Below are 23,469 nucleotides of genomic sequence, written 5' to 3'. Positions count from 1 at the left end.
TTGGCTTGTAGCAGGGAAGCTATTAGTATTATTAATTGCATACTTCTAAATTAAGGGAATCCATTTCCAGAATGTATTTCCTACTTTATGTTCCTTGGGAGTATTCATCTACATACCATACCATAAGTTTTTAGGTTTTAATTTTTTGGAGTTTATGGATGTTGCCATAAAATAGCTGGCAAAACTCTAGCTCTTTTTTTGAACAGATCCTACGGTGGCCAAGGATTTCCTGATCAATTGACCACAATGGAAACTTCAGCCTGTACTGCTTATTTGTAGTAGCAGGTTATAAACAAAATGTTTTCAGAAGAACCCTGGTTTTTCCAGCATTGTCACACAAACTAAAGTCTGACAAGCTTCTTTAAGCAATGTAAATGGCAAATAGTTTCCTTTTAGGAGACAGGAGGAAAAACCCTGTTTTCTTAAATTCAGAGTGTGACTCAGTTATTGGTGGTATATCTGGAATATGCATAATCAATCACTGTTTACTAGTAGTGATTGAAAATAGCACCATTGGGGTACTTCCCTCCCCCTTGCATGTGCAGTCTGTAAATATTTTCCACATTGACAATGGAAATAACTATACAAGTTAACATATTTAATTATAACCAGTGAAAAAATATTGATGGACAATTAAGTCCTAATAGTCATGTAAATGTTTTATTTTTTAAAAACTCAGCTGGCTATGTGAACAAATTTTTGTTACTGTGTGATTTGCTTAATATTTCTAATGGAGTCAAAGTCTTTTATCCTATTTGGTCTTTTGAGTTCATTCCCCTTTACCCCCCTCTGCATCAGGCATGCTGAAACAGCGAAGCTCAAGAGAAAAGCTGTGAAATGGGGGAAAAGTGAAGTTTCTTTTCTAAGGGAGACTTTTCTCTGGAGGGAACAAAAGTAAAGCACATATGACTCACAAGTAGCACGCCCAGTGCGTTGGAGGTATAGGATCCTGAGGCTGGTTTATGATTTGAGTGGCTCTCACTGCCCTGTGCTGTCGAGGCCAAAGTGGCTGAAATTATTGTTGTCCACATAATTTTTGGTTGAGGTTGAGCTTCCTTGCCAGAGGCCAGAGAGATCTTTGATGAATCATCCTCTATTATCTCTCTCCAGCATCTGCCCTTTAACTGAGACTAGAGGGGAAAACAGACTACAGGAAGGTGACAATTAAGGCCTTCTTCCTTCACTTAAGTGGAGCTGCAGAGTAGACTGTGAATGCAAATCTGGCTCTCCAACTTCCTTCTAGTAGCACCAGAATACCCATTCTGCACAAGCTGGTCAGAGGGCCTCTCAGATGTCCCTGATCTGTTGCTGGGCGCTTAATGCTGGCTTATGCCTTACTTGCATTGGGCAAGGCAGGGCTGGCCATGTTCATGTCTTCTTAGGTAAATTACTAAAATTACTGGTGTCTCTGCTGCATTTTTTTAAAGATTGTGAGCCGCCCTGGGAAATGGAACCATTTATTTATATACTAACTTTAACCGCTTTGAACTTTTTTGTTGAAAAATGACATATAACAATTAATAATTAAAAATGTAGTTTATACACCTTGAATTGGCTCATGGAGCGCCATCCTATGTATAGTAGGTTCTTCGTTACCTATCCTGCCTTGTGATTTATTGAGCTCGAGTGGAGCCCCTGGTGGGTTGTTGTGCTGGTTCAGTCCTTTCTTACAGTAGAAAAGCTGGTTCTTGCTTTCTGCAGTACACTCGCAAGGATGCTGAAATCTTTCCCAATGATATGACAAAGCACATGGCTGATGGAGACCATTCCCTGCAAGCTTATGGTGGGCTGTGCAGTTTGCATGGGTGGGGGAAGAAAAGATGGGCCACCCTTTTGAAGGTACGCTTTTTGTGTTGCTGGTTGTGTGTTGCAGCACTAAATCGGACACACAGGCAGCTACCCTGGATATCTGTCATGGTGAGATATAATATCCTAAAATAGAACATCATTTAGTCCTAGATTTAGGACAAGTCTTAGATCTATAATTTAGATTTAGTACATCGTTCAGGACTTGTATTTTTTATGATCATTGCCTCTACAAAGCCTTTTTCAAACTGGAATGGCATCTGTTATTTTGCCCTTTGACAATCTGAACAATTACTCCCTACTGTTGTAGACATATTTGTTCTTGGCATGCTATCCCATAATGCACCATTGTGCTTCAGTGGCCAGTGCTCTGCAGGGCTGCACTCTGAGTGAAACAGGGTTTCTTGCATCCTAATATTCATGTACTGTACAGTGTTGTCTCCTTTCACCCTTCATGTTTTCTATTTCTCTTCCCCCCCCCTGAAACTGACTTGCTGCAGACAAAAGTGGAGGACATAGTCCAAGAGGTCTTCAGTGCTTACAAGACAAACCATCATGACTCGCAGTAAGTTGCTGTGTCTGCACAACCTTTCCTCCAACCTTGCTTTAAGAGAGCAAACTGCTAGGAGATACTTCGGATTTTTGAGTGCCGGTTCACATACTCCATGAGTTTCACCTACAGAGATGTGATGTGTCCTTTGTTCTCCTTTTCAGTCTTCCTGTTTTGCTTGGGCATGGGAACTGTCCAGTGCCACCTGCTAGGATGAGTGGCTTGCCAAGATGTCTTGTTTCTCTTTTTGTAAGACAGGAAGTTCAGTGAAAGAGTTTACGTGTTCAGATTAGTGTTGGCTCCTTCAGCCCAATAACCTCCGTATCCTCACTGCACAAGCTGCAAGATAGAGGAAAATAAACAGCTTTTTATTTAAATTTAGATTCAGCTCTTGTAAAAATGACTTGATCTAAAATGAAACCTGAATTTATTGCAAACATCTGTCTTAAAACCAGCATTGTGACCCTTTTATGAATGGCTCCTTCTCTTTGTAAAGAAAGAACTGTGTGGAAAGCATCTTTGGGCACAATCCTAACTGCGCCCTAGGCCAGCGCGAGTCGCTTTTACTGACCCAGGAGGGTCACAAACATGCCATAAAGCACATTTGTGCCTGACTTCTCCAAAGTCAGCTGGGTTGGCACAGGGATGCACGCTGGCCCACAGAGGCTGCATCCAGCCTCTGCACCAATCTGGGGAAGGAGGGTTGCATCACCTAAGCTCAGCCGATGCAGGGGTCTAGGGCGGATGGGGTGGGGACCGGGAGGGTGTTTCAAGGGGCGGGCGGGGAGAGGGAGTTGGGGCCGGATCCCAACCCCATTTCCCAAGCTGTGCAGAGTGGCTCGAAGCTGCTCTGCTCCAGAGGTGGCACAAGTCTGAGGAGACCCATTGGGGCTGTGGCGGCTTACCAGGGGTAAGGGGAAGAGTTTCCCCTCTGGCTGAGTCAGTTCTGGCCCCATTCTTTTGCTGGATGCAGTGCAGGCCTCGTGGCCTGCCAGTTCCAGCACAAGATAGGATTGTGCTGCACATCAAGTGTTTTACAGCACAATAATTCATGTACTTATATTACAGCATGATCTTGGAGGGTGAGAGACTTGCAGGTAACCATAGGTGTCATCCATGAATTAATCAGGGCGATCTATTTCATGCCTAGTAATTATCTGATCTCTGTAGTTGACTCAGAGATAGCACTCCAATTATAAAAATGTGTTATTCTACCTACTGAAAGACATGAGTGTTGACTTACCATCTCATGGAGAGCACTTACCTGCTAATACCAGCCATTGCTACCAGTTGAGATTATTTACTTTGTTGTCGTGCAAGAATGAACATGGGCAGAGCAGGATAGTTCCATGCAAAATTCTACTGTAAAGTGATTTTTTTGTAATTGATTAATAAGCTAATCAATATGTGCTTTTCTATTAAAGAAGTGTCTAAATAAATAATGATCATTTTAAAACTTTAAATCCAGATTTTTAAAGTAGCTTGCTTCCTTGGTGATTTCAATAGGTGAATTCAGATTTTGTCTACCAGGATTACTTTATGAAGCTTTAACAAACTATATGCATTTTGGTCTCTCCTTCAGGTTTGTTTTGCAGCGGGAAAAGCACTACCACTACCTGAAGAGAGGACTGAGACAACTGACAGACGCCTATGAGGTAATTCATGTAGACTGAAGCAGTTTGTAAAGTTTTCCTCCTGGTCATATTCAGTCAATGGGTTATCCGTTTTCAATCTCCCAGCTATTGAGAGACATTTTTTCCCCTTGAAGAACTTGAAGCATCAGGGACTTGCATTTACTTTTTGGCCAAGGGGTGCATTTACAGGCGGTAGAAACCAAGATTGAGTCTTGCTGTTCCTATTCAGCCTGGTTCTCCTCTGTCCTCCTCAGTTATAGTGCTATCTCCTCTTGGGTTCTGAGGTGCTACTAATTTGTGCTGGGCCAGCCCAAAGCCTCCTGAAATCTGAGGTGGTGTGGCAGTGTCCCCCTTTTCTGGGGCTGTGCCAGCTTCTCCTCCCACTCTCTGGACTGAAAAAGGCAGCAGGAGAGCAGAATGAGAGGAAGAGGAGAAGAGACTGGGTAAATGGAGATGGGTTTCCCTTGCCAAGCTGCTGTCTGAGGCAACCATGTCAATCAGTCTTATGGCTGGGCTGGCCCTGGATTGATTACTCCAGTCCCTTTGCTTTGCCATGCAGTGAGTTAAAAAGAGATCTTGACGTTACCTAAGGCTGTACAAATTGAGATTCTGTTTTTATAGTAGTATGGAAGTTCCTTTCATAAACTCATGTCCTTCCCTTCATAAACTGTATGTCCTAATAGTTCTGTCCGAATTAACCTCCTATATAGCGTAGACTTTCCTCTGCTTCTGTAGCAGTGTAGTAGGTGCAGCAAGACCAGCTGTGACAGTGGTGGATTTGAACAGCTGTTGTTTTCTTCTTTCGTAGTGTTTAGATGCCAGCCGTCCATGGCTGTGCTACTGGATCCTGCACAGTCTGGAGTTGCTGGAGGAGCCCATCCCAGAGTCTGTGGCTTCAGAGTAAGCTGTGTTTTGCCCTTGTCTCTTGCAACACACATGGTGATTTGCTCCCTGCATTGCGAAATTCAGAATCTGTAATGTGGGGTCGGAATGTAACTGCTGAGAGTCTTGCCATTTTACAAACTGTATTTTTCAAGTTTGCAACTTCTGTGGCTGCTGAGAAAAACTTGAAAAATTATACTGACAATGCCTGCTCAAGGCTCAGGAGCTAGAGGACTTTGGGCAGGGCTCTGGCTTCCTAACCCTTCACAACTTGCTCCTTTTCTAATAATCCGCCTAGGGCCAAATCCTATCTAACTTTCCAGTGCCAGTGCAGCCAGCTTGGAGGAGACCTCTGTGACTGTACCTCCAACACAGGATGCTGCACACCCCTGCAGCGGCACAGCTGCATCAGTGCTGGAAAGTCGGATAGGACTGGGCCCTCAGTTGCCCTTCTAGAAGACAATGTCAAAAAGTTCAAGTGAAATAAATTTGTTCAAAATGAAACTTGAAATAAGTTCCTGCCCCATGTTGTAACTTACAAATTACAGTAGAAATGGACTCCATGAAGTCTTCATTTTCTGTGCAGAGTATGTGGCTCTCTCTGGGCTAACCTCTCAGTGTCCCCGCATAATGCATAAGAATGTTTTTGGAAACACAGCAGTGTATTGTCTCATTCATCCTGCTCCAACAACAGCCTCTCAATTGTTCATTTTGGGTGGAAGCTTTTGGTGCATCTTGTGATCAGCATAGGTGGTGGTGGTGGTAAGAAGCTCAGTTTCATCTTCTAATCTAGGGAAAAGAGATCTATTCCCTATGAAGAGAAAATGTGCATAGGAAGGAAAGAAGGTGGCGATAAACATGTGTGAAACGAATATGAGTTGCAAATATGAGATTGGAAGTTCTGCATCTTGTAAGAATGGGGGATGGGAGAGGAAACTTTGGTGGTACTTGTGAACCAGGAAGAGGGACATGTGAGGAATGGGGAAGCAGGAGGGTTGCTGGAATGCAACAGAGCCAGGCAGTTCTGCCCAGGAAGAAATGGAAGCTGTGGATTATTCGGAAAGGGCCAAACAAAAAGTCTCATTGTTCTTTTCTGCTGACTTGATCTTGAAAAGGCAGAATAGGTGAAAGATGCATAATGTGGGACAAGCTGGTTGTTTAAAAGCATTGGAGACTTGCAAACCCACAGTCTCAGAGCAAAAATAAAATTGACATAACAATAAGTCTAAGCTGGCTGGATATCCTGTTCCGAGTCGAAGCAAGAGCTAGAGCACGGTGGGGGACTTTGACCAGCTGAAGGACTGGTGATTAGGGCCACTTCACAGGCTGTAGGTATTTGTTTGCACAGGAACCACTTCTGGATAGGAAATGGTGTGAGGCCTGCTTATGGTTTATGTGTGGGCATCATGTACGTGCTTGCATGCACGCTGTTGCATATACTCATGGTGTATACACATGCTGAAAAGCTATGATTCATATTTAGCACTGGTGGTCCTGGAGGGGAGGGCAAAATGCGAAGTTTCCTCAGGTGACTGGCCGCTGGTGTAAAGCGTCCCCTCCCCCTTGCCTTTAGAACCAGTCATGGTGCTAAAAGCTTTTGCTTTCGCAGCTGTGACTGGTTCTGAAGGCAAGGGAGAGGGGCTGCTTTATGCCAGTGGCCAGGTGTCTATAGAAACTTAGCGTTTTACTCCCTCACCAGGAACGGCTATAATATTCAGCATTGTTTCCTCATGATTGAAAGAAAATGGATCTTGAGCCCTCTTTCTGGTAGTCATGAGGTGCCACTCTCCTGCTGTGTGGGACCAGTATGGCAACAAACACCCAGATCTGATAACTTAGGCAAAGTGTAGTGCCATATTAGGGATCTTTGGAACTCTGTCTTGATATGATAAGGAGCTGCTGCAGAACGTAACAACTGGAGAAAGGAATTGCTTTTAGCTCATCAGCATGCCAAGAACTTAATGCTGTGGTTGCTGATCTGCAAGATTTCCACCTACGGCCTTGAACTCTCTCTGACCCTGGTTGTACTTCAGTGTGACTATTGGGAGTCCAGTTGCAAACATCTCCTGACTGTGGTTTTTGTTTTGCTTTTTAAACTTTTTTTAAACAAAGATTATATAATTTTAAGGAGCAATTCAAACTGAAAACATACAAGAAATAAAATTACAGTCAGTCATCAATCAATCTTTGTTATTATCTAATTTGCTTATTGAGCATCCATGCTTTGCTGCATGCAGTCATTAAATTATCTAGTAGTTCATTCAATATAACTTACAACAGCAGTTTACCAATTTACATCCTCTGATGTGACTGTCATACTAGCCACCTTCACTGTAAGGGTTTTCTTGTGAGAGCATCTGTCTGGAGCCCCAGGTTCGGAAGGGCAAGGAAGTAAGCCATTGTTCCATAGCAAAGATACACCTTGTTGGCAGGTTCAAAAATGTCTAAAAATACCTCTGGAGTGAAGATGTAAAAGGGTGTTTATGACTGATCTCATGTGTTTTGAGACAGAAGGAACATGGGATAGTAGAAAATGGAGGGACTCTTATTTCCTTACATCATTGTGCTAAAAGTGTTTGCTGAGATTGGCAATAATGTGTTTCAAGAAGCTGAGGTGTTAATTTTTTAAGGCTGCAATCCATAAGATCTCCTGTGTGAGCACAAGCGACCTTTCCAGTTCTGTTGATTTCCCCACTCCTGCTACAACCCCTGCATGCCAAATCCCAGCTATTTCAGAGAGACTCCCCCCAATCAGGAGTGGCTTTTCAAAGGGCGCAAGGGATTGGTGTAGAAGGGGGGCTAGCTGGAGTTCTGCTTACACTTGTGGCTTGAATTCAGACACTTCAGAGTGCAAATTGTGGCTCACCTGGAGTCAACAATACCCAGGCGGCAATAGAGTATAATATTAAACTGTGTTAGTGGTCAAGTTGATACCTGTTTGGGGGGGGGGGGCTGGAAACATCCTGAGGATCAGGTCTGTTGATGCATGTGCACATGTGGAGGTGGGAGTGAGGAAAGTGACAGGGAAAAAATTTTTAAGAATTATATTTAACTAATCTCGCCTTGGTCTCTCCTCTGTGCCCAGTGTGTGCCAGTTTCTCAGCCATTGCCAGAGCCCCAGTGGAGGCTTTGGAGGGGGGCCAGGCCAGCACCCGCATCTTGCTCCTACGTACGCAGCTGTCAATGCTCTTTGCATCATTGGCACCGAAGAGGCATACAGTGTTATCAACAGGTAAAACCACAGATAGGATGGGACCCCTCTAGGTCATCTAGGCCAAACCTTCCCCCCACTATGAGATAAACACCATGTACCTAAAGGATCCCTGACAGGTGTCTGTTCAGTTCTACTGTTCAACCTTTCCATTCTCTAGGAAGGGAAGAAACAGCTGGTAAACTGGCAGGAAGCTCTTTGCCCTCTCAACCTTTGTCAGAGTACTGTTTGACATCTATACTCACCCCACCGCCTTCAGTATAATTTGTGGCTTCCTCTGAACGTTCCTGCTGTGGATAGACTGAAAATTGTATTCCAAGTGGTGGGGTCTTTGTAGGTTTTGGTGAGTCTTGACAACATCAAGAGAATATGATGCCTCTTATTGTTTAGACGAGTCTGTTGTCACCAGTGGTACGTCACCATATGACAAATGGGACTTAGCCTTACTACCGTAGTGACCACCTGTAACTTCCCCACTGGACCTGAGCCAGCTGGAAATGGAGGTGCTTGAGGGCAGGAGTGTACAGTGGGCATGGTGTGACTGTGCAGGTGCTTTGCCCTTTACAAGAGGTATGGTTTGGGGAAAGAGGGTGCAGGCAGAAGTCCCATCAATATGGAAAACCACTCACTCCTATGCACAGCTAGTGGTACTAATGGAAAAGAAATAAGTTCAAAAGCCTGGTTTAGACTTTGGTTTGTCACATCCTTCATTGTTTCTAATTGTGAGAACGGTTGGACAATGGGATGAGTTACCCAAAGAAGTCATTTTTGGTGGGGTGATCGTAGAGGTTGAGCTAGACAATTATGAAACTCCTTCTGACTGGTTAGTTGTTCCAACATCTGAGTGTTGAACCTGTCCCACCCCTTTACAGAGAGTCCACATAGCTCTGCCTAATGTTCTTAAATTTGGTTTTCAGAGAGAAGCTTCTGGAGTATTTGTATTCCCTAAAGCAACCTGATGGCTCCTTCATCATGCACATAGGGGGAGAAGTGGATGTCAGGTATGTTGGAGACATTCTTGTAGTCCTTACATAAGGCAAAAATAGTTGCTTATGAAATTCCTACAGCAATGGCAGTCAGTGTTTTAGCTTATAGCTGCAAACGTAATTCTTATTTTGTGATTGCTGGACTTGAAGAGATAACATCTTGTCTCTTAATGTGAAAAAGGTCTTTATTAGTCTGGCTATAATATCTAATTGTTATTAGATTGTAATGTTCAGTCAATTGGCTGTTCCTGGTTTGCCCCTTTAGCGTGTAGAAAGGGGTTGATTATAATTCAAAGAATTAATGTGCTTATTTGTGAGAATAAATATATGCACATATCAGAAAATGTTTTGATGGTTGACTTGCAGCTTTTCCCAATGCAGAAAAGACAAACTATAGGTTGGGTATCCCTTATCCAGAATTCTGAAATATGGAGTATTTTGAAATACAGAACTTTTTGGAGTGCCAACATGACCTTTTTTTTTACCTTTTTGCCTAAAGCAATAAAATCACAAACCATGTTTCATGCACAAAATTATAAAAAATATTGTATATTGTAATGTGTATAAGGGGCATATGAAACATAAATGAATTTTGTGTTTAGACTTGGGACCCCTATCCCCAAGACCTCTCCTTATGTATATGCAAGTATTCTGAAATATGGAAAAATCAGATATCCAAAATGCTTCTGGTCCCAAGCACTTCTGATAAAAGATGCCCAGCCTGTACTTTTAAAACTGAACAGTGGCTACTAACATAAATCTAGGATGTTAGTGGCTTGATATATCAGACTGATGATTGGAAGGTGGCTTCCATCCAGAAATAGATTCCTTGGGCAAAGCCTCTGAATTTAGCTTTCAGATCTTTTCTGTACTCCTTTTGTTAAAAAGCATTCTTTGTTTTGTCTCCCCTTCTAGATTGTGGTTTTGGAATATGTTGCAGTGTGCTCTATGGGTACACTGGACAAATGTGGCTTTAGGAAAGGAGGAGTCACACGAATTAAAACTAAGTCCTCTGGGTGTGAAAACATAACTTTCTGGGATTATCTGTATGCCCTGGGGTCTGCAACCAGAGCTGATTGCGGATTGCATAGTTCAATATTCCTTGGGCTTGCCATTAGTAATAAATTGGTCGGCATCCTTTAGCCACTTACAGAATTTTAAACAGTCTCTTATTTCAATCTCAGGAGCGCTTATTGTGCAGCATCGGTGGCTTCACTTACCAACATAATTCTGCCGACACTTTTTGAAGGGACAGCAGAGTGGATAGCAAGGTAAGAAAGCCCTGCCTCTTTGGGTTGCTTTGGGAAACCTGGGGCTCCTTGTGCTGCTGGCTTAGAATGTGGTCAGCTGCCTGCAGTGAGAATAGATTGGGTGAGCAGAACAGCAGTACAACAAACATTCTTGTCTCCAAGATATACATCCTGCCTTTTTCCTGTGGTTTATTTCTGAATTAGATGTCAGAACTGGGAAGGTGGGATTGGTGGTGTCCCTGGCATGGAGGCCCATGGAGGATATTCTTTCTGTGGACTGGCAGCACTGGTCATTCTGAAAAAAGAACATGTATTGAATCTGAAAAGCTTGCTAGTAAGTAACTGTCAGCCTTATTTACCTATCCAGCAGGTTGATTGTTTGTAAATTCTATGCTATATTTATCAAAGAACCTGTTGCCATTATTGTAACGCCAACACTTGTTGCAGCTAGATTTCTCGTGGACAGAATTGGAATGCCCTTTTCATCCTTATGGTCTTCCTTTACCACCAGTTATTTAGCACTTTCCTATTTTTGACCTGTTCTTTTACTGTACTTCTGCTACCTAAAATGTCATCTGTGCATGTGCACCTCATGTACCAAAGCTCATCTTTGGATGCTAATCCAGGGAAGATGCATACATAAATTACAAAACCTCATTTGACCCATCACTGTGTGAGAATATTTTAGTAAGTGAGGACCCATTGAACTCCTGAGGATAAGGGAAAGATAAAATAGATTTTTGTCTTAACCATGCACCCTATCTGTCCATTCCTCTGTTCATGAATTATATCATCCTCATCCTCATCAGTAGATTGTTCCACTACTCTGTCAACACCTTAAATTCAAATGCTGTATGATCTTTGTTGTTTTCAGTCTTGTTTCCTTGTATTCGTATTTCTTGCTGAAATTACAAGGGACTGCTTTGCGCTTCACAGGGCAACCCCTGTGGACTGGTCTTTCCTGTGATAAAACATATCAAGCATGAATGGGAGAAATGCACTCAAGGATGTGTTCCAGGGAGTTGTTGCTTCCTGATGTTTGTCCGCTGTGTGTGGTGGCTCTTGTGGCTGCCTTGAACACTAACGTTAGTCACTTTCTCTCCTTACCAGCACTGGGTTACCGGCCGCCAGATGCGTTTTGAAGGAGGATTTCAAGGGCGTTGTAACAAATTGGTAGATGGCTGCTACTCATTCTGGCAGGCGGGCTTGCTGCCTCTCCTGCATCGAGCACTGCATGCCAAAGGTGAGCAAGGCTATCACCAACTTGACCGTGCTTCCCTGAATGTGCTCTTCCCCCCTCTTTCAAGCCGATAGACATGCACACTTGCTCATAGAACCTAGTGCGAGCAGAAGACAAGACATTTTTTAATTGCAGTTCTTGTGTTTCATATTGTAGAGAATATTATTGCATTTTCTCAGCTGCATAGCAGAACCAGGGGGCATCCAGTCAAATTCACATGTTTCTGTTCAGAATAAGAGAGTATTCTGAAAGTATTCATGGGGGCCTATGACAAATTCATGATGTGCATATAAGAAGGTGAATTCATTTCCCTCGAATCTCCCTCCCACTTGCTCACCCATCGGTCCCTGCTTTACCTACTTCTCCTCCCTCCCCTGCTACTGGCTTGCAAACACTCCTTTTGCTGGTGAGCAAAAGTGTCCATGTGGCATCTGCATTCTGGGAACTAGGACATGGTTCTTACCATGTGTGCAAAGAGGATCCAGGCAGTGGTTGCAGCTTGGTGCAGCTGCTGCTCCTTTTGCTCAGTGGTTCTATGGAGCTGTTGGGTAAAAGGGAGCCTTTTGTTAGCCTTGACAAAGCAAGCATGGTCTGCTTAACCCCAGCTGACAATTCCTGCGACTGTCTGTGCGCTGCCCCCTGCTGCTGGAGATGTTCCCTGGCAGGATGAGGGAAGTGTGCAAGCATAACTCCTGCCTTGGATCAATGTTTTGTGCAGGAGTTACCGATGAAGGTGCTCAGGAACAGGTGTATAAGCAAGAGGCAGTGGAGAAGAGGGGAAAGGTTGTCAGTATTTATTTTATTGTTTATAATGAAAAGTTTTTTTTAAAAAACTCAATGAAGATAAAAGTTAAGTTCAAAAAGGGGGAAGAGGGATGCATGATGGGATTGCATCACACACACACACACACACACACACACACACACATGAATTTACCACTGTCTCCATTTGGACATGGAGAGTTGCAAATAGATTATATGTTTGGCAGGAAGCACAGTTGCTCTGGGGAACTTCCTGTGAATGGACGTAGCAGTGCAACTTTTTTTTAAAAAGACTGCTCTCTGAAAAATAAGTTTATGGATACTTAATAGGCAAAATGCTCAGGACGTATATATGCAGAGACTGCTGCTAGTACTTAAAAAATCTTCCAGTCTGTAACTGGTGGTATCCTATGATGTTTAAACTTTCCAAAATCACTGGATCTGGCCAGGAGCCCAAGGTAAAGCGATGCTGACAGTTCTTTGGTTTTTTTAAAACCTTACCCATGCAGGACTGCACATGGCAGGATGGATTTCTGCTTTTTGTGAGTACAGCATTAGCACACCACGCAGTGTATCTCTGTTGTACCTACAAATAGGTACTGGTAACCTGATTTTAAAGTCCTGCACAGGTATATGTATATGTGTTTACTGTGCTCAGTACCCTTTTAAAGTCAGGCCATGAAGGTAGGATGCTAGGCTGGATAAACCATTTGACTGTTGTGACTTTGTGTAAAAGATAACCCATCAATTTGCACTGAAATCATGTGCATAGAGGCTTCTGTTTGCTACTGAAAGGATTGTCTCAGTTAGGCTCTGCTGGAGCATATCCTTTCAACACCTTCCTTACCTTGTTCCTGCCAGAATGTGAAAGATGCCACTGCAGCTTCCTGCTCACGGTGGTCCTCGCAGACTTGCTTTCTTTCCATTTGGTTATGAAGCAAGGCAACAGCTGCGAGGCAGAATGGGGAGGGTGAGTGGTGGAGGGTGAGTAGTGGCAGTTACAGTGGCCGTTCTTGCATACAGTCGAGCGAGCGTTGGAAGGAAGTGTTCTGGCAGCAGGCTTCTGAGTCGGGACATGGCAGGCTGTCCTGGTCCACTTCTCAGCTGTTTCTTCCATGGAATTGTTAGGACACTTCACATGAGTTTTGTTCCCCTTAGGTGACCCTGCCCTCAGTATGTCACACTGGATGTTTGACCAGCAAGCCCTGCAAGAGTACATCCTGCTGTGCTGCCAGTGTCCTGCAGGGGGCCTCTTGGACAAACCGGGGAAGTGAGTATTTTGCAAGCACAGATGGATGGAGTGCTCCCAGTCCTGCAGGGAGAGAGATGAGCTCAGTTCATAGGAGTATGTACGGGCAGGGCAGGGCTTTAGTGAGAATAAGGCTGTAATCCTTACCACACTTTCCTGAGAGTAAGCCCCATTGAACAAAATAGGACTTACTTCTGAGTAGACCTGGTTAGGATTGTGCCCTAAGGCATACACATTTGAGTAGAGTTGAATCTAATGTTTGGCTTGTCTCATTGCTGTTCATGTTTCAACCTCCAGGTCAAGGGATTTTTATCATACCTGCTACTGCCTAAGTGGGCTATCGATAGCACAGCATTTTGGAAGCGGAGACCTCCTCCATGAAGTAGTGCTTGGAGTGCCAGAGAACCGCCTGGTAAGCTGTGCAGGCCATACTGCGTTCTTTGTTCATTGTAGGCCAGGGCACCTGAGCATTGTGCTTAGTTCCAATTGCTTTAAAAGGGATCCATGGCCATTCAGTTTGATGGGGAAAACCAGCGCTTTGGCCATGCTGGTGCTGTCAGATCTTGCCTCCAATCATGACCCTGGAGAGCCCAGTGAGAGACAGGGTCTCTTTTACCCCCATCTGAAAGATGCCCCTGAGAGTAGTGGCATTGCTTTCTCTTGTAACAGAGGTGAAGCTCCATTCACTGTTGTGGCAATTCTTACCAGGGGGACTAGGCTGGGCTACCATGTTGATGGACTCCCATTCGTAAGACCCTAGCTAGGCCCCCTTTCCTCCTTGCTCTGCACTGATGGTGGTATTTCTTCTAGCCTCAGCTGTAGGCATCCTTCATTCAGTCCTGCGCCCACTGCAGGGAGTGATAGTAAGGCAAGGGCACTGCACCTTAATTTGGGGCAGGAATCTGTTTGCTTCCTTTCCACAGCCACAATAAGAGCTCTCAGACAGAGTTGTTCCTGCTGCTGAAGGAAGCAGGCAGGCAATGACTATCCAGTAGCAAGCCTGAAGAATATGCTGCATGGCCTTGCCCTGTTCAAGATAGAAATATTGGGCATTTTCATAAGTCTGATTGGGAGTTGTATTGGATTTCCTTTTAACTTGCTTCCTTAGTAAAGTGTGCCAGAAATTTGACAAATCTTCCGTCTTGTGAGAGCATCTGATTTCTATGCAATTCTATGCACACTTTCCTGAGAGTAAGCCTCATAGAAAATAATGGGCCTTACTTCTGAGTAGACAAGCATAGAATTGTGCTCACAGTTGCCAAACGTGACCAGAATTGTCAGTGTTCTGCTTTTTAAATAACTCCAAGCAAAGTGCCTAAAATTCCAAAACCAAAAAGCTTTGCAAGTCATGACATTGTAATACATGTTCAGTTTCCAACAGGAGCGGGCCTGTTTTGGGGTGGAGGCGGAAGGGTGATCACTCCCAGGGATTTGGGTTAGGAGGCAGTGAATGGATATCATCTTGAAGGATGGATACTTGGTGAGACTTTTGTGCCTTGCCCTGAGGCATTGGGAGCTCCAGGCTTGGCTTCCAAGCTTTCACTAGCCATGGCCTTCCCATATTTCAGACCCTCTTTTTGCAACCACCTGTGCTTGAAAAGGAAAACTTGATGTCTTTGGAAGTCAAACTTTGAGCTAGATTCCCAGATTGTATGGATCAAGTACAAATCCATAACACTGAACATTAAACTACAGTTTTCTTTGTGCTGTTCTTATTTATCTTGTCAGGAAATAAAAAAAGAAATGAGAACTAAGCATTTTCCCATTAGCTTGCCCTGGTGCTACTTTTATCTTGAAAAATAATTTATTATAGTTTTGCTGCACTCTTCCCCCATAAAGCCCATAAAAGCTTGTGCAAACCTTGTTCCAGGTTTGGAATTTGGCACGATGCTGCCTTTCAGCTGCCCTCCCACCCACCCAGTGCTGCCTGCTTGCTTACCTGGAAAAGTGGCAAGACAAGAAGCAGGCGGAGGAGCAATCCTCACCACCAGCTGAAGGGAGAGGGCAGGTGAACAAGTGTGGCACGGCACTGCTGCTCATCTATGCCGGGTGCGCAAGCAAGTGGTGAAGAGCAGCAGCGGGTCTTTCTAGAGAGCTTGAGTCTTGGCATTTGGCCGAAGATGCCAAACAGCAGTACTGCCTCCAGCCTTGCATATGGTCCTCAGGCAGAGGCTGTGTGTAATTTAACCAGAACTTGGTTCTTTTTGCTGTAGAGTTGGGAAGGGCAGGTTCACATATAGGCAGTTCTGGCTTTAATTCCCGTTGGTCTCCATCTCTTCCAAACAGCAGCCTACGCATCCTGTCTACAACATCTCCCCTGACAAAGTGGTACAAGCAGTCATGTACTTTCTGAAGAAGCCTGTTCCTAGGACAGAGGAGGATCCTGTTGCCAACTAAGAGGGGCTGCTGACCTTATCGATGGTGGGCGGCTTGTTGTCCTGCCATTTGGTACATGGCACTGCAAGCCGCTTTGGTCATTGCAGGGCCCAACCATGGAGCTAACTTTTGATTTTACAAACTGGGCTCAACTGTGTGTGTGTGTCTTTCGAGAGAGAGCTCTGCTAGCCATACCAAAAACGATTGATGTTCAGTTCCTTGTAGCAGATAGGGGCATGGTTTGGCTGCTGATGAGCATGGGAAGCCCTTTCACCTTAAGCGGGAGCAGTTTTGATTTGAAACCAATGCAGCATGTTAATATCTTCAGCATCTGGCAAACCAGCTCTGTTTTTTCATTTGCACTATGCTAAACGTCTTGGGGGCAGCTTCCTAATCAGCTGCATATTGGCCTGGCCGGAGGTGGTGCCCTGACTTGTACCCTTATAGGAAATATCCTTTTTGTGTGTGTGTCCATTTATACTTTTCTGAGGTATTCAAAGTATTACTAGCCAAGAGATTGGACCCTCACTTGTAAACTAAGGAGTGTTCAGTATCAACATGTCCAAAAAGACGAGCTCAGCAGAGAATAGTGTATGCATCCTTGTTGTGTCCTTGCCCCTGGAGCACCTCATGGTGTGATTTCACAAGCCTCCTCAGGTGATGCTCCTTTCATCCTGTGTACTGGGAGTCCTCTTTCTGTGCAGCGAGAAGGTAGACCGCAGGGCCCAGTGCAAAACTTTCTCTTCTCCCCCCCCCCCCCAAAATTGGTACTAGGCTGCCCGGGGTGGATTGACAGTATAATAATGTATGTGCATTTTATTAAAAATACACTAATTCCTTTCTTATTATTTGTCCAGTTGGCTTTGTTCATAAAACTGTTCAGTGTGGTTATGCCTACGGCTTTCATTCACAAGACTGCTAGGAAGATCTCTTGGTGCTGGTCTACATACTGATAAATATCACATTTTTGTCCTTCTGGGACTGTACCATTTTACAGTGCAAGTGGGAGAATGCACCACTCTCTTTAAAAACACAAAAAACCCAACATTGTCCAAAACAACCCTCTGTAAATGTATTGCAGCATTCAATAATGGAATCCCTCACCTGCATACTGAGTGATAGGGAGCTGTGTGCATTTCCTACACATGTATATTAGCTCTTCATATTAGCTCTTCAGGGCAGGAGGTCTGGTCTAGAGGGTAGAGCCTCCGTTTGCCTGAAGATAACATCCGCAGGTCGACAGTTCGAGGCCACCAGCACCGTGAATGGTGAGACCTTGAAGCAGCTGACAAGCTGAGCCGAGTTATTCCACCTGCTCTTTGGTGTGAGCGAAGAAGTGTCTTGGCTGCCCTCCATGTGAGAGATGAAGGAGCTGCTTGTCAGCTTGCGTGGGAGGAAATCGGAGGCCAGAATGTGATACCAGATCAAAAAGATCCATCTGAAATGTTGTGGTTCTTGAAAGATAGAACCTTTCTTTGATTGTAAAAATCCCTACGGGGATTTAGAACAGCCTGCCCATGTAAACCGCCTTGAATAAAGCCTGAGGAGAAATCTGATGACCGAGAAAGGCGGTATATAAATACATGTTGTTGTAGTAGTAGTATATGGGTTGGAACAAATTCAGAACGGGTCCTTCACCCAGGACTCTTCCTGGCATGGCTTCAGCCCTGTATTTGAACACCAGCTCCAGAACTCCATGATTTGCCTTTGAGGGACAGAGTAACTACAGTATATGCTGCTGTCTCAAGGATAGCTTGATAGCACCTTCTTCTAGATATAATAGTTCGAAGGCACACAATTGTTCTTCCACTGATGCCACGCTGGCCTGATTCTGAGCAATACCCATCAACCATGTACCCTAAACTTTTTTGGAAGAAAGAGTACAATTGTCAACAGTCTTCTACAGCAAGCAGTTCAGATTATTGAATTGAACTCAGCAAAACTGTTCCTGAGGGTTGATGGACCCTTGGGAATGGCTTGGAGAACTGCAGAAACTGGGCACAAACATCTTCTGTGGGCAGAACTCCACTTGTGGAAAGTGCTTCAATATGGTTCCTGGAAATTCTTTCTCTTCTCTCTGCAGTCCTTTGTGCCAAGGCTGGATGTAAGGGTACAGATTAATGGTGGCTTTGAAGCTGTGGCTGTTGGATTCAAAGGGGCAGCTCCTTCTGTGGTAGTGAGACTGCTGCCACCATTTTTTGCCCACTGGGGTTGGATTGGGGTGGGGTGTGGGAGAATTGAGGGTAATACCCCACATCTTATCTTATCCGTTCTGACAGCCGTATCAGCCTTGATCTTTCTAGTTATGATGGCGATATGGATCATATCCTTGGGATGAACAAGGGTGATGATACAGAGAGGCCTATAGTACCATGTGCTGGTGTGGAGAAATGCAATGTCATGACAGGGACTGGGGAACACAGCCTTCTCATCTGAAGATGGGGGAACACTAAGCCTAGTGTTCTGTGGGTGGATTCCATCATGGCTTCAGGTGGTGGCTTCAGACCAAAACATGTCTCAAACTGAAAAACGTGGCATTTCTTTGACCAGTTGCCATAGAGGGACCTAGTGCCTCAGAAGGGCTATTTGCATCTCATAGCGATAGCTTCAGGTGCAAGTAGACCTGCTCGATCAGACAGTGAAGTCATGTCAACAACCTCATAGTCTGAAACTACAACTAGAGATTTACTGAAAGGAGGTATCTATGACACTGGCAAAGATAGTTAAATCTTGATTAGTATTGATCCTGGTTCAAAGTTGAGGGAATGACCCAAGGTGGCTGAGCAAGAGGTACCATCAGAAAGATTGATGGGGATCAATTAGTTGAACAGCAGAAGAACCAGGCAGAAGTTTAGACTCAAGATAGCCTCGTCTGCTGTGAATGGCAATCTGCTGCTTGCATTTTGATAGGGCTTGGAGTGCAACATCATGGAGTTGACTCAAATCTTGGTATGGAGGATAACTTTTTTAGAGGTATCATTCTGCTCATACTTTTGAGGTTGATGAAGCTCCATATCAAAAGCAGTAGGTTGAACCTGAGCCTGGGCCATAGCAGGAGTTGCTGATGGCAACAACAAACTTTCTCCATAGTATGTTGAAGTGACTTCTTTCAAAATCATGGTCTTCTGGAGACCCTGACTGCACTTGGCTCATTTAGTAAAATGGAAGCAGTGTAAATGGGAATTGACCTTGTATGCCTCACTGAGGTACCAGGGGAATGCTTGTGGCCATTTGAAGTAGGGAGCATCCCTTTGCATAACAAGCAGTATTTCAAGGAATGTAGCTATGCCATAATTACAGTCTGGATCAGAGGTTCCTGAACACCTTACCTTGACAACTCACTGTGTTACACACTGTGGATCTGGGACCACCGTGGCCAGGATGCTGCAGGATAAAAAGGTGAGCAACCCAGCAGTCACTTGCCCCACACCGACCATATTTCGCAAACTATATCGCAACCCAAACACTCATTTGGGAAACAGCATAACCCAGGGGCTGTATGCACAATCAAACTAGAAACAACTTATGGGTCATCCGTCAGTTTACCTTGCAGCATCCTGACCTTGCCCATGGCCCACAGTTTGGAAACTGCTGGTATAGATCAGGGGTGCCCAAACCCCGGCCCTGGGGGCCACTTGCGGCCCTCGAGGACTCCCAATGTGGCCCTCAGGGACACCCCAGTCTCCAATGAGCCTCTGGCCCTCTGAAAACTTGCTGGAGCCTGCACTGACCTGACGCAACTGCTCTCAGCGTGAGGGCGACTGTTTGACCTCTCACGTCAGCTGTGGGATGAGGGCTACCTCCACTGCTTGCTGTTTCACATCTGTAATGCAGTAGTGGCAGCAAAGAAAAGGCCAGACTTGCTTTGTGCAAGGCCTTTTATAAGCCTTGAGCTATTGCAAGACCTTCATTCATATAAGTTCCACCTCTAGTATATTAATTTATGTAAATTTATTCAAATTTTAAATGTAAATTAATTCTTTTTGTCCCCAGCCCCCGAAACAGTGTCAGAGAGATGATGTGGCCCTCCTGCTGAAAACTTTGTGGACACCCCTGGTCTAGATAATCAGAGGTCTCCTGTTGCAGTGCCTGTTAGAAACCAGCAAGGATTTATGAAGTGATAAAAAGTAAACCAGCACAGTAAGCTAAGAGCTGACAGATGACTGTCAGAACTTTCTAAGAGCTGTCACTCATGCTGTGGTTAAAAAAAGAACTGAGCAAGAAGCTGCTGGCCTCACCCTATGGAGCAATCTAGCCCCTGGATGGGTTGTGGTGGGGCAGGATTAGTACCGAAGGAAGAAAGAACTCTGCAAAGTTTTGCACACTGCTCTGCATTGGCACAGAGTCCAAAGAACTCTGTGAGTGAAAAGAACAGTATTTTTTCACCCCTTCCTTGGGGGTGCTGTAGTTCTTTTCTTGGGTCATTGGAGTTAGTTTTGCTAGAATGGACGTGTTTGGAAAGTCAAATATTTCTTATGTGCCACTATTGGAAGGGGCTTACAGCAGGAAGGGGCTTACAGCACTATTGTACTCATCTGCTCATCTGCAAATGTACATTGGCTGCAGTGGGTACTTTCTGCGAACAGTAAGAGTTCAGCCTCCCCCACTAAAACATCAAACATTATGTGGTTGAAGTGAATGATGGGATTATACAGCTGTTCTGAGTCTTACAGATGAAAGCAGAATTCCATCTGCTGATGAGCTAGCTGCAAAAGGAAATGCTTCCTGGATCCTTTTTCCTGTCCATTATTATTCTGAAACCACACCCATCCCCTCATAGGGGCTGAGCATAGGTAGTGACATGGTGTGGTCAAGAGAGCTTTTGTTCTCTGCTTATCATGAGTTGAGAAACTGCTGCTGTCTGTTTTTGTGGTTTTAGAGCTGTACTAACAAGGAGGCTTCTGCAAAACATCCATTGGTCCAAGCTTGAGCAAGACCCATAGGTGCCACCTCCTTGCTGTAGGAGACTGGCTGGCAGTTCAGCAACCCCAAGGAAGGAAACTGTGACACGTTCAGGCACTTCTGTAATCCCCATCAACATATGAAGCAGGAACCTGTGCTGTTTCCCATCACAACTGATGATACATTGTCAGTTTGTTCAGTCAGCAGCTGTAACTTTACTGTAAAGTTATCAACCATTCTGTATTTAGGAAGGTGGCCAACAAACACACATGAGGTCAACTTAGGCACAACAGAGGATGGGGACTTTTACCTGTTGCATTAAGATAATTTGTGCCTCTGCCCAACAAGGTACAGCTGCCAAAGTTTCCTCTGCTTCATAACTATTGGTGGTTCATTAGTCCTCCTTTTCATCTGCTTATTCTAGTACAGTGATCTTCAAAAAGTCAAAAATTGGGATTCATCTCAAGCCGTAAGCAGCAACATGGAACTTGCCTGCAAGAGCCCTGGCACCCACCACCCTGCCTTCTTCCTTGCTATAAGAAACTTCACAATTGATCCTGTTGCACAACTTCTACTCTTCCCTACCAGGCAGCACACCCAGAACAGTGCCACACACCTTGATACAGAGGTAGAAACAGATGGCTCATGTGGATTCATGATGGCGACAGTCCACATTGCATGTGTCATAATGCAAAGGCAGAAGAAAGGGCTGGGGAAGTGAATTGCCATAGCTCTTTCTCCCATGTGAAAGTGGCTAATTTACATGCATTGCTGTGCCTTTTGCCCTCTTTCCTTCATGGCCAACTGGGAGGAGCAGAGTAGCACAGCTTTGAAAGAGGTGAAGCTATGCTGAGTAAGAGAACAGGCAGCTAGGTGGGAGACTGAAAATTAGGAAGCTTGGTTACAGTAACCCTCCAAAGCCCCTGGGATTTATCTCACATAGGACCTTTCTAGTTCTAGGTCTTGTCCAAACTGCATAGGCCTAAGCCTTAAAATAATTGGCAGACACACCTCTGCTACAACGCAGTTGCAGTCAGGTCACACCAACATCTGTGTTCTCATATACCTGTTGAAGACTGCTTCCCTAGGACAGGACTCAGCCAGAGACAGCTTAGTGGCAAGAGGGTTCTTGTTATATGCCACTTCTGCAATATTACATAATCCTTAGATGCAACAGGTTGTTTATACAGTCTGGGACTAACAACTCCTAGTACAACCAGGACCAGGTAGTTGTTCTACCTTGAAGTGCAACTGTTCATCAGTTTACCCCACGACAATCCAGATGCACGTGGAACTCAGTGCTCTTCCAAGTAGCTGCAGGACTACTTTGCCATTAATGCAACTGAATCCAAGCTGCATAGAAAGTGTCAGTTGACCTGCAGTGAAATTCAATGCATTGCCGATTTACTTTTTCCAACTAGATTAGGTAACAGACCATACTAATGATTATAACTGCTGGACACATTACAAGAGTGAGCAGAAGATAAATCAGGCAACTGCAGTTTACCACTTCATTAATTTCTAGTGGACATGCTAATGAGGATTCTGGTAAAGAACGCTGAACTAAGCAAAGTGCAGGGTTAGGATAGCTTATTAACACAGTTTAACTGCTCAGAGATGCTGCGAGTATGGTCCAGCTTTGCAAATTTACAAACATATCACAGAACAAGGATTCTGGTACAGTTAAGACTACACAAGAATGAAGCTACCTATGTCTACTCTGATGAGGAGACATATGTGAGACCACCTGATTAAGGGTAAGGATGCATTTTTTCCAGTAGTTACAGGTAAATTCTTTACACCACATGAGTGAGAGTAAAAATAGAAAGATGGTATCAATAGACTGAAGGAGAGACAGGTGCAGTCATGTATGCAGCACAGAACATTTCATCCTCTGTAAGATCGACTTGAAAGCAGAAACTTTCCTTCTTGGGACCATCCTTTAAAATATCTGTTAATCAGTATGTCTTAGCTGTATGAAAGGGCTCTTTCAAACCCACCTTGTAACTGCATTACAGAAACATGAAGAAAAAACATTGTCATCCCAGTAAAAGCAACGTATCCCTCCAAGGCAGGCAAGTATCTTCCATTGGTATTAAGGCACTTCCTATGTTAATAAGGGAGTCACACTAAGACTGCTTTGCTGCATTTGTGGGAGATGAACAGCAGCCTTCTGGCATAGACAAGAGTTCTGTGCTTTTAATAGTTGAACACATTTGGCAGATATTTCTCTCATTTCATCAAGATATACAGTAGACTTCTGATAACCCAGAACCCTTGGGACCTATGTGATGCCATATTACCAGATATGCCAAACTATCATTGATACTATCCTGCCCTCAACTGTGCCTATGCAGATGATAGTGAGGTCAGGATTGCACTCCCAAATGATAAGCAAGCAGCATTTTCATGCCAGATTAGCAGGAGTGGCACGCAATGAGATGCCAGACTGCTGATGTTTTACCATACCTGCCAAAGTTCTTCCTTCACAAACCCAATGAAGACACAGAAACTCTTCTCTGCATTGAAGCCAGCAATGAATCTGCAGCAGAATACCTGGTTGCTTAAAGTGCAAAGTTATGAATTTATAGTAAGTTCAAGCTCCAGCAGTATCTATTCTG

General features: G+C 44.3%; 1 protein-coding gene across 3 annotated transcripts in view; it reads left to right on the top strand.

Annotated features, from left to right (window-relative positions):
• FNTB (farnesyltransferase, CAAX box, subunit beta) overlaps positions 1–16,756 on the top strand; it is a 40,560-nt gene extending 23,804 nt beyond the window's left edge. For all 3 annotated transcript variants that reach the window (XM_066611520.1, XM_066611519.1, XM_066611521.1), the window contains exons 2-12: positions 2,307–2,371; positions 3,939–4,011; positions 4,799–4,890; positions 7,958–8,104; positions 9,001–9,084; positions 10,254–10,340; positions 10,524–10,653; positions 11,430–11,562; positions 13,480–13,591; positions 13,868–13,982; positions 15,857–16,756. In XM_066611520.1, the coding sequence (XP_066467617.1) occupies positions 2,307–2,371; positions 3,939–4,011; positions 4,799–4,890; positions 7,958–8,104; positions 9,001–9,084; positions 10,254–10,340; positions 10,524–10,653; positions 11,430–11,562; positions 13,480–13,591; positions 13,868–13,982; positions 15,857–15,967 (1,149 nt within the window). In that variant the 3' untranslated portion in view covers positions 15,968–16,756. The remainder of the gene's footprint in view (positions 1–2,306; positions 2,372–3,938; positions 4,012–4,798; positions 4,891–7,957; positions 8,105–9,000; positions 9,085–10,253; positions 10,341–10,523; positions 10,654–11,429; positions 11,563–13,479; positions 13,592–13,867; positions 13,983–15,856) is intronic.
• The last annotated feature ends 6,713 nt before the right edge of the window (positions 16,757–23,469 follow it).

The sequence above is a fragment of the Tiliqua scincoides genome, chromosome 1 (assembly GCF_035046505.1).
Source record: "Tiliqua scincoides isolate rTilSci1 chromosome 1, rTilSci1.hap2, whole genome shotgun sequence".
In the NCBI taxonomy this organism is placed as follows: domain Eukaryota; kingdom Metazoa; phylum Chordata; class Lepidosauria; order Squamata; family Scincidae; genus Tiliqua; species Tiliqua scincoides.
Note: the sequence above shows the minus strand (reverse complement) of the source record. Positions and strands in the feature narration are given on the sequence as shown.